We start from the raw sequence: 10,738 nt of genomic DNA, 5'->3' as shown, positions 1-10,738 counted from the left end.
AGCAGCGGAGGCAGGAGGCCGGTTAGAATGTCACTGGGATGGCCTAGGCTAGACTTGACCGTGTCTTGGTCTAGGGCTGGAACTGTGAAATGGTGACAAGTCCTATGGGTCTAATTTCAAGGCAGGCGGAGAGGGTAAGAGACAGAGGGAAGTCACAATCACTGGTTTTGGCCCGAGCAGCTGGCTGGCTGCCCTCTATTCAGGGTGGGACAACTTGGGAAGGACTTGGCCGGGGTGGGGGGGGCGGCAGGAATTTAGAGCCTAGTCATGGCTGTGGTGTGTTCCTTCGGTGTCCGAGTGGAGGTGTTAGGCAGTTGAGCAGAAGTTAAAGACAGAAGACTGCAGTTCGAGGGAGAAGCCTTGGCCAGAGGTAAGGATTTGAGATCCGCCGAGCAGTAGATGGTCTCTGAAGGCCCAGACTGGATGGGAGCCACAGTGGGAGTGGGTGAAGATAAGAAGGGAGTGACAGTCAACTCAGGTCCCTCAGGGCAACCATCATTCCGAGATGGTGGAGGAGGAGGGGAAAGCGAAGGAGCCTGAGAGGGAGCTGTGGGTGAGTAGGAGGAAACCCAGGGAGGGTGGCATCAGGGAAGTCTGGAAAAGAAAGTTTTTCGAGGAGGAGGAAGTGACCAAGTGTGCCAAATGTCGCCGACAGACTGAGTACATGAGGTTAGAGAACTGACTTCTGACTTCGGCAGAATGTAGGTCAGTGGTGATGGGGACAGGAGCCACTGCAGGTCAATGATGGGGACAAAGGGCTGGCTGGAGCAGACCGGATGAGGATGGGGTGGAGGAGGGGCGTGGACCAGCAGGCATGGGAATGAGGGTGTCAAGCAGGGCTTCTCCAAGATGGGCAATGAGGCGTACTGATGCCCCGAAGAGAATGACAAAGGTCCACTCGTGAGGGAGAAACAGCTGATGCAGCAGCATCGGGAACGAGGTCCTGACAGGGTACGAGGGGGTGAAGCCCAGAGAGGGGATGTCACCAGAGGTGGGGGCGGGTATCAGGCGGTTCTCCTGTGACTGTATTCTTTTCTGTCTCTGAAGTCCGTGGCACCATCACCAGCTGAAATTGAGGCTGGGCGTGTGGGAGAGTCAAAGAGAGTAGAAGGTACAAATCAGTCATCTCCAGAATGAGACTGGGAAGCTTCCAGGGCATGTTGGAGGAGTTGGGGGCCCGCTTGGGATCTGCGGTTTTGATTCTAAAGGGAGTCCAACCGCACAGGCGTGCTGGTCCTTGAGCAAAAGCTGGACCCAACCAGAGTTTGGGGTTTTGCCAGGTGAGTACGAGGGATGGAGAAGGGGATAGAGGGGTTGGAGGCAGGGCAGTGACAATCGGGCTGGATCAAGGACTCCAGGCTGCGTAAGGAGGCCAGTGAGGACGTGGCGGATGGCGCTGCTGGGGGGCTAAGGCTTGGAGGTCTCATGGGCTCAGAGAGCTGCTGCCGCCGGGCTAGTGCAGCTGTAAGACTAGGAGGCGAGGCTCAGGGAGCGGGGCGCTTGAGGGTTACCAGGGATGACACACTGGGGCGCGTGGCTAATGTGGGGGTGGAGGTGAGGCTGCTGTAGTCAAGGGGGATCCCTGAATTCTCTTACCTCCTTAGCCCTCCCCACGTGGGAGTCCGAGAGCTACCTCCTACCGGAGCTGGAAGGGGTGAACCTCTTCACTGCACAGAGAAACTGAGACCCAAGATGCCAGGTGCAGAAACTTCAAGATCAGAAGCCAGAGTTCTGAATCTCAGCCCCAGAGTGAGGGGAGATTCTTGTTGTTGTCATCCCTCCCCCTCATCCCCCAGCCTGCCCCCTGCCCCAAGGCTTTCCCCTGCACTCCCCAGCCTCTGGGGAGAGTCTCCTGCAGACAGAAGTTCACAGCCACAAGGAGTGCCTTCTCGTTGTTAACCACGCCACACGTGTCCTTACAAACGTCTGGTGGCAGATCTGCACACTTGTTCTGTCGTTCATTCTCCCACTCAGTTAATCCTTCCTTTCCTTCCTTCCTTCCTTCCTTCCATGATTCCATCTTTCAATATTCTTTCACTAGGCTCGAGCTGTTAAACCAAGTGCAAAGGATGAGTTTTCGGTCACTGTGAAATTGCTCATTCACCCAACCAACCAGCCAGACACCCGACACGTACGGAGTGCCTGCCAGTCCCACAGCTGCATCAGCGAACATGTGGGCATCACATGTTCTCAAACATCTGGCAGGTGTCCAGGCTTTCCCCTGCCCGCTGCTGCTCTCGTCCCTGGCAGCACATGTCATATGTGTGCCAAATGTCGGAGCTCTTCCAGCCTCTCCCTCATAGCAGGGCTGGTAATATATGAACTGCTGTCGATCAAAGTCCACAAGGCGAGTCTTCATAAACTTCTAAAGCTGCCTCTCTCTCCATTAAAGAATTTTTTTTTTTTGATTTGAGGAAGCAGTGCTTGCTTATTGTAAAAAATACGACAAAGCATACATAGTAAAAATCCTCCCTTACCATCGGCTCCCTCTGTCCCTCCATCCCACAGTGCCAACCACTCTTAGACGTGGGGCAGTGGGTGTGGTTTGGTTCGCATCTTGTATAGATCTTTTCTATACATTTGCAAAGAAAAAAAAATATATAAATATGCATGATCAAGTATATACTTACAAATTGAGACCTAGACTATTATTCTGCAACTTGCCTTTTCTCTGTGACAACGAATGATGAGCATTGTGCCAGGCTGGTGCTACTGACCTCCTTCATCCTTTCTAAAGGCTGCATTGCATTCATGCTATGGACGGACGTGGCACATTTAATTGGCTCCCGACAACGACGTGTCTGGTCTTTTGATTTACCCCCCAGCTACAATGCTGCGATGGATATCTTTCTGAGTTCCTCTGTCCGAGCTTTTCTGAAGGCTCATTCCCAGAAGTGGAGCTGCTGGGTCACGTGCATTTTCAATTTTAATGGATACCCAGTGCCACGCATAGTACCCAACACATAGTAGGAGCTCTGTAACGATTCGTGGCGGGAGAGGATGCTGCTAGATTGCCCTCCAAGGTCACGCTATTTCCCCGCCTGCCACTAATAAGCAGAGAGACCTAGAACTGGCCGTGTCTGCCACGAGGTCCCAGCAATGCTGGGTTTCAGGATGACCACTGACTTTCCCTTGGGCCACTCCACTGCCACTGGGGAGGACTGAAAGGTCTCATGCCATCTTTGATGAAAAGGAGGTGGCGTCTGGGATGAAGGAGAGCTCCTCCTCCGGGTCTGCAAAGCCCATCGCTTCACGTCCTCCCGCCCAGGTGGGTGTTTACCCAACAGGGGCAGCATCAGCCCTGGGACTGCTCCAACTGGGGCTAGCCACCCTTGCACAAAGCAGACGCATCTTCCTTCTGCTCTGCCAGATCAATCCCTGAAACTCAGGGAAACTTGTCATGACTGACATGATATTGTCCCTAACTACTCTTCTCTCTCTGGAGCTCTGTCCCCAGCCCCAGCCAGGCAGCCCCTGTTCCTAGCATCTTCTGGTCTGGCTGTGCCATGTCCCTGCCCCCGGCCCTGCCAACTGCCCGGGTCGTGACACCCTAAGGCTGGGTATTCTCAAGAGAGTGCCGGCGGAGGCATCCCTGCCCACACAGCAGGGCCAGTCCTACCTCTGATCCTTCCAGGAGCTTTGGCCAGTGTTGTGGCTGTGCCCACTAGTCTGGGGAGGAAGGCCAGAGGCATGTGTGGGCTGCAGGGAGCAGCTCAAAGGCAGGGTCTCGGTGGAGGAGCCCAGCCCTACCTGGGCCCTGACACCAGCATGGGGGGAACCCTTCTCACTCTGCATCCCCCATGCTAGTCCCCCACCTCCACGCTTTGCTGTAGGCCCCATGGGGACTGATGCCCCACAAAGACGCAAGACGCGATGGTGAATGCTTCTTTCCTCTTAAGGGTTAATCCCAAAGATGAGCTCAGGTGGCAGTGCCTGGAACCACACTGGGCTGGAGCAAGGGAGAATCTACCCTTTCCTCTCCCTCCAGGAGCTTCCAGGGCGGGGCAGATCAAGGTCTTCGGAGGCTCTGCCCCACAGATGGCCAGCCTCCCCCACACCCCTCTCCTTTGCCCCCTCCCCACCCCCACGGTGAGAAAGGCCGGGAGCTGAGCCCCTGGGCAGAGCAGTGGGAGGATGGGATGGGGAAGAAAAGGACAATCACTCTCATGCCATCCCAGCTCCCTGTCCAGGCTCTTCAGCACCCTGAGCCCTGGGGCTGGGTCCAAGCATCTGCAAAGATCCTCTCCCAGAGGGTGATTCACAGGGGTACCGTCTGCCCAGGTTCATCACCAACACATCAATGGTGAGATTTTAGGTGCAGGGATCTGCCCCCCAGCGCACCCCAGCAGTGCCTGGGCTTACTCCCCGATGACCTCCCCACGCGACCTCCCCACACAGCCGGAGGCAGACTCTCAGTGCCAATCAGCTAAAATTTAGTGAGTACACATGAGGAGGGGTTCAATGGGGTCCTCCCTATTCAGGTAGACCTCGGAGCCCACGCAGTCCAATCAGTCTCCCGCGGCACAGCAGTGCCCTCTAGAATCTCTCAGAGCTGGCTGTCCAGGCAAGGTGTGTATGCCCTCCAGAAACAGGGTTCTCTCCACTCCTCAGAGTAGCCCATTCCACCATTAGGTGCCTCAAGGGTTGACATTTTCCTCCTTAGCAGCCTCTGACATGGGATGGAGGGGGGCAGGGGGACGCTGACACTCGGGACCAGCTCTCGGGAGGAGAGGCAGCTTAGGTGAACCAGGACAGGAAAAGCAATAAGTTAAAACCAAGAAGAGCCAGAGACACGGCAGGATGGATGGGGCATCACAGGGGTCCCAGGAGTCTCTGGCTTAACCCAGGAGGTGTTGGCAGGGAGGGGCCGAGGCTGCAGTCCTGGCAGGTGGCCGGGGCTCAGAAGGCTGGGTTGTCCACGCCCCTGTGCACCTCGGCAAATTCTTCAGGACTGAAGCTGTAGGGAGGGGGCGGCTCCATGGGGGGCAGGACCGGCTTCAGAATAATCTGCAGGGAAGAGAGGGGACACAGAGACTTCTAGGGCCCGGCAGCAGCCCTCACCACCCACGTGCTGGCTGAGTGTCTTTACCAGGGGGAGGGGCGCCCCGTGGCGGCTGCAGAGCCCCCTCTAGGTCCGGAGGCCTGGTGTAAGGAGGGCCCCACTGTTACCCATGGCTCTAAAAATCTGCACCGTAGGGAGGGAGGGCCAACTGAGGAATAGAGCCAGGAGTGGGACAGAGACACCCACCTCGCTGTAGGGGGGCGGGGGCTCAAAGGTGGGCGTCCTGACCCTCTCTGGGGGGACAATGGAGGGTGGCTCCGGGAGCCCCTGGTGATCCACTGGGGGGTCCTGCTCCTGTTCTCCGCAGCTGCGACAGAACCGCTTAGCCAGGCCGCAGATGCACAAAAGGGGTAGAATGATGAGGACGGTGATGACGAAGACCCTGGGGTGAGGAACCACCGACATCCGCCTGAGTCTCTCTGGGCTGCCCCTGCCACCCCCCCAACCGGAAGTCCTCCCCCCACCACCACGGACACTGTGCCCGAGGAGCCGGCCCTGGGCTCACCTCAGGGGGCCGGAGAACAGCTCATATTCTTGGCAACAGCTATCCCCACAGCATTTGAATCCTTTGGGGCAGGTGCTGGGGGGGGGGTGGCAAAGAGAGGCTGTTGGTACCAAGGTGGCAGGAAGACCCCAGCCTCCCCCGAACTCACCCATATCCCTCGGGGAACGAGCCACGCCCCAGCAGGGTGGGGAGGAGGGGCCCTCCTTGGAGCCTGTGGGAGAACCTGGGGCTGGGACCTTGGGGCTGGGACCCAGGAGCTGGATTCTAGGCTCATCTCACTGCTTGTGCCAAGTTCCACTCTTTTCTGGGTCTCACTCTCCTCATCTATGAAATGGGTGTAAAGAATGTCCTGTCGACTTCACTGGGCAGGTTTAGGGGCGGCGTGTTGCAGTGGCTGCAAGAGCCCTCGAAGGAGATGGACCGGGAGGGAAGCAGTGGGAGCTAACTCGCTGGAGCCCTCGCTGGTGCCCCTGGACTAAGAGGGGGGAGGGAGAGGGTGTCCCTGGAACATTCATCTGCTCAGGGACCACCCCCCTCAGCCCTCCTTATTGCGCTCAGGCCTTTTAACATTTATGTATTAAGAACGGCACAAACGGTTTTGCGGCCCCACCCCTGGGGGGGGGATACCCTCGGAGGAGAGACAGCCTGAGACCCAGAGGGCGGAAAGAGGGGCGGGGATTAGACTTCAGACACGCCCACGACTGCAACTCCTCCCCTCTTGGCTGGAGGAGGAGGGCAGGGAGTCGGAGGAGCGGGGAACCCTCTCCACTAGAAAGGGCAGTGCGTGAAGATGACGAATGGGGTAACTTTCTGCGCCCCCCATGAAGGCAGACAGGGAAGGATTTGGGGTGTCTCTTCCCCAGACTGGAAGTTATAGCCAAATCCCAGACTTACAAGAAAAGTCCACATCTGGCAGCAGCCTGTGGAAGAAAAGAGGCAAAAGTTGGGGGGGGGGATCATAAACCGAGGGGTGGGGCGGCATCCCTATCCCCCTGCTGCCCTGGTAGCTTTGAGCCTGCAGCGGGCTCCCAATGGATCAGCACCCTCCCGGGAGCCTGCTCGCCACCCTCGCTCCAGGTCTGTGCCTGGAGCCCCAGCTGACTCCGGGTGCCCCCAGCTCTTCTTTCTCTCCGCACCACACCCCTCACCCCCAGGTCTGTAAGCTCCTGCCTCTGAGCACCCCTCTAGTCTATCTCCTTTCCATGGCTCAAGTACAGTCAGGGGTTCCAGCAGCTCTCCTCCTGCTTACCCCAATCACTGTCCACACTGCAGACAAGTTCCTCTCCAGCAAATCTGATCACCCAAAACCCTGCTGGGGGCCCCCTTCAGTGGCTCCCTGGTGCCTGGACTCCCCCGCGACCAGCCTCTCCCCCTTGCCCTCATGCACACGCACAGTTCCCAGAACACTCCTGGCTGTTCTACACCTGCGTGCAAGGGCAGGCCCTCTTCCTCCTGCCTCCATCCTTCATAGTCTGCCAAACACCCATTCATCTTCTGGATCTCCGCCTGGTGGGGGGGGGGGGGGTGTTCCTTGCTCTTTGAAGCCACCCAGACTTTCCTCTCCGGGCCCATTTTCCTGGGCCCTCCCTTCCTCTTCTGCACCAGTTCGGTAGGGCATCCAGGGTACTGGTCCAGAAGTTACCCGGACGACTAGCAATGATGTGTACACGCTGCACTTGGAACGTTCTTACCCCGGGTATCGGCAAGCCTGGCTCCTGCCTCTCACTCTCTGCCCATCTTACTGAAAGCTTCGTCTACACCCCCACAGCATTCCTTGCCCCTCACCTGGCTTTTCTGCAGTGCTTCTACCCACATCGAGCACACTGCAGGCTTCCCTCTGACTTGTTCATTGTCTCATCAGAAGAATGTGAACCCCAGGAGGGCAGGCATTTTTGTCTCATCACTGGTGAAACACCCAACCATCACAATATTGGCAGAATGAATGAAAGAGCATTCGCTGATTACCCGGTTGCTGCTCCCAGACTGCGGGGAGAGGGGTGGGGGGCCGTGGGGAATGCAGGGGTGGGACACGGGAGGGAATGGGAGGTTATCTGTCACTCCACCCCAGCCTCAGGGGACAAACAACCACAGCATAAGAGTAAGTTGCCGACTTCAGCACACCTACCACGACTACCACGTCTTCATACCTTCACTGGAAAATAACTCAATCACCTTTCAATTACTAACGACAATAAAGCCAAGAAAACCAACGACAGCCAGTAACAGGTGTGGGCTGATTCCCCTTTTCTGGGCTCAGCTCCACCCGGAAGCCTCCCTCCCACAAGCCTTGGCCCCTGGGGACTATAGCAGGAATGAACCCCCTGAAGGCTGGCCCAGAGAGGGTGGGAGCTTCACAGCACACAGAGGCAACTGCAGAGTTGGGGACAGACCCAGGGGTCCAGGCACTCGGCAGCACCCTCTTCCCCTCCCCCAGATTCCAGACCCCATCTCTCCGGGTCTCTCCCCATCTCCAGGCCCCCAACTAAGATGGACAGAAAACAAACAGGTTTAATAAATGAACGCTGGGTTGCTGTTTGGGAAGGTAGGTCTCCCAAATTCTCTTCCCCTACTTTAACCTAGGGCTGGTCTTGTCTAAGGTGGCTCAGTCTGAGTTTTACTGGGCGTCAGCGTGGTCGTGGAGAACCCCAGCTTGCTGACACGTGCAGTGGGGAGATTACCAGCACCTGCCGCCTGAAGTTGCTGGGAGAAATCAGGGGGATGCTCGGCTTAGTGCTGGCACCCACAGCTGGCCGAGGAGGAGCGCCAGGGCTTCACCGGCACGGCCCCACGAGGCAACACAGTTGTGTGACTGTGCCCTGTTCTGGGGAGGGGGCCCGGGATGTCGCTGGCATTGTCAAACAGAAGTGAAAAAAATCCCTGTTCTAGGCCCATGTCGATTGCCAGAATGATCTCCCCAACATTTTCAGAGTTTAACGGAGGAACAGGAGCAATGAGGGGACGCATCAGCCCTGGGTCTGCTCAGAATCACAGATTTCAGAGGTCAACCCAGCCTTGGGTCAAGCAGCCAGATCAAATCCTGCCTAGGCTGGAATCCTACTTCCACTCCTGGGAGGGGTGGAAGGAGCCTTCTCTCCCCTAAGGCATAAGCAGAGACACAGTCCCAGAGAGCGCCAGAGTTTCCCCCAAGGTCACCCAGCACTGGAAGAACAGAGTTAGGGTGATAAGCTGGCCAGACGACCAGACTTCAGTCCCCTTTCTGACGCACCGGGAAGAAGCGGGAAGGTCGAGGCCAGGCTAATGGGAGGGTCAAAGTCCCCACTCACAGAGCGGCACTAGGTGTCAGATGGTGGTGGGCGGGGGCCGGGTCCCTCCACACGATCCCCCCTATACGGTTCCGCGATAGGAACCCAGGCCTTATCAGGGCCTCCCTAGGCTGCCCCCACCTGCACCTCCCCAGCAGAGAGAAAGGAAGTCTCTAATCGAGTACGGTCACGAGGAAATCCTGACAATGGAAGGTGGTGACCGGGCTCCAGAAGTAGGCCCCTGACCCACAAGGGTAGGGCCCTGAAAGTTCTACAGCTTTACCTCCCCAGCGCTCACCTGTTGGGGGCCGACCAGGAGGCCGAACAGCAAAGTGGGTACGAGGCCGGGGACCCAGGTGTCGGACATCCTGGCACGGGGGCCAAGGAGCTTCCGTGTGTAAGGGGAGGAGGGGAGAGGCGGGGCCGCGACCTCTCCCACGTCTCTCCACCTATGGGGCCCCGCCTCGGGATGGAGGCGGAGCTTATGCACGCGCGAAGGGCCGGACTTGGGGCAGGGAGGGGGAGGGGAGGAGAGGGGAAGAGATCGGGTTTGGGTCTTGGAAGTTATGAGGTAGAAGAGATTAACTGGTTAAAAAAAAGAAAATGTGGGGTCAGTTCTAGAGCTACTCCTTGCCAGTCCCCGCTCCTCCACCCTTAAGTGGCCCCAGGCTTGAGGGAGGCAGTGCTGCGCGGGGCCGGGAGTGGGGTGGGGGGCGCTGGGGGAAAGGATGCGGGCAGAGCGAGCCGCCCACTGCAAGCCGCCTCTCATCTAGGCTTGCGGGGAACAGAGGTTGCGGGAGAGGGAGGCAGAGGCCCAGGAGTGGATTGAGGGCGTTGTATGGGGGGGGGGGGGGGAGGTGTCACTTTTTTTTTTTTTTTTTTTTTTTTTGGCCAAGAAGAGAGGGACTGGAGGCCTGGTTGATTTCAGGAGCACAGCATTCGTGTCTGCCCAGGGTCCCCTGCAATCCTGGGAGGATGTGTTGGTGCACTTCCTCCATTTGACTCCAGGGGAAATTAAGGCCCAGGGTTCAGACACTTGCCCCCTGGTTCTTCAGCGGTCGGGAATAGCGGAAGCTAGGCGAGCAGGGGCGCGGCGGAGCAGGCCCATCCGGATTCCAGGAAAGACCCCGCGGAGGCGGGTACCGGCTGGGGAGGCCGGATTCCGACCCTCCGCGGCCGCACCCCAGCCCTCCAGGCGCGCTGTGCTTCCCAGGTCCGGCCGGCAGGTGGCAGCATCGCCCAACGCCGGATTCCCATGGAGCCGGGCTGCGCGGCGCTGGGACCTGCGGCCGGGTCCCCCAGAGCTCCCGCCCTAGGGGAGCTGGTTGGTGGGCGGGGTGGAAGGCCGCTTCGGGGGACCACAGGCGCCGGGCCAGAGCCAGATGCCCAAACACGAAGGAGACGTGTGGACCCGATGCCGGAGGGGGAGAGATGGAGCCCGGACCCCTGGGGAGGGGGCGCAGTGGAGCTGGCGGGTGGGGTGCTGCTCCCGGCCCGGGGAGACAGGGAGGGCTCCCGGAGAGACTCAGCAAGCAGCTGGTTAGGCGTCTCCTGCCGCGTCCCTAATCTGACTTTGCCACTGAAAAAGATCCCCAACTTGGTAGGGATGCACACACTTCCTCCCCTGGCTGTCTTGTCTTTTGCTTTTTCTCTCACCGCTTTCTCTTTATCTCTGTTCTCATCTCTGTCTTGTGTAACCTTTCCTTGTCTCTCCCTGTCCTCCTGTTTGTTCGCCCCATCGCCCTCTCCACGCGGTTCCTCTCCATCTCTGCGTGTGAGCTTGTTTTCCCATCTCCGCTTGTGAATCACTGTCTCCCTTGGAGTCTATTTCTTTCTCTGTGTTTCTATTTCCTTTGTCTCTGATTTGGTCCTGTGTCTCCCTGACTATATTTCTCACCGACTCCCTGG

General features: G+C 58.1%; 1 protein-coding gene and 1 long non-coding RNA gene across 3 annotated transcripts; one reads left to right on the top strand and one right to left on the bottom strand.

Moving 5' to 3' along the window:
- Nucleotides 1–243: 243 nt before the first annotated feature.
- Nucleotides 244–2,527, top strand: LOC130544747 (uncharacterized). Its single transcript, XR_008961293.1, has 3 exons — nucleotides 244–370; nucleotides 1,048–1,280; nucleotides 1,605–2,527. It is a non-coding gene; the product is annotated as an uncharacterized LOC130544747 (long non-coding RNA).
- Nucleotides 2,528–4,416: 1,889 nt separating this feature from the next.
- On the bottom strand, nucleotides 4,417–9,285 carry TMEM92 (transmembrane protein 92). Of its 2 annotated transcripts, XM_026512289.4 has the most exons (5): nucleotides 9,129–9,285; nucleotides 6,462–6,487; nucleotides 5,568–5,642; nucleotides 5,249–5,444; nucleotides 4,417–5,007 (listed from the first exon to the last, which is right to left on the bottom strand). In XM_026512289.4, the coding sequence occupies exons 1-5, from the start codon at nucleotides 9,195–9,197 to the stop codon at nucleotides 4,900–4,902; spliced, it is 474 nt and encodes a 157-aa protein (XP_026368074.2). In that variant the 5' UTR covers nucleotides 9,198–9,285; the 3' UTR covers nucleotides 4,417–4,899. The 2 variants fall into 2 exon arrangements, with proteins under 2 accessions (XP_026368074.2, XP_057174180.1); XM_057318197.1 differs by having other exon boundaries at nucleotides 4,417–5,444; nucleotides 9,129–9,271.
- Between the last annotated feature and the right edge of the window lie 1,453 nt (nucleotides 9,286–10,738).

Source organism: Ursus arctos, unplaced genomic scaffold (assembly GCF_023065955.2).
Source record: "Ursus arctos isolate Adak ecotype North America unplaced genomic scaffold, UrsArc2.0 scaffold_24, whole genome shotgun sequence".
Taxonomy (NCBI): Eukaryota; Metazoa; Chordata; class Mammalia; order Carnivora; family Ursidae; genus Ursus; species Ursus arctos.
Note: the sequence above shows the minus strand (reverse complement) of the source record. Positions and strands in the feature narration are given on the sequence as shown.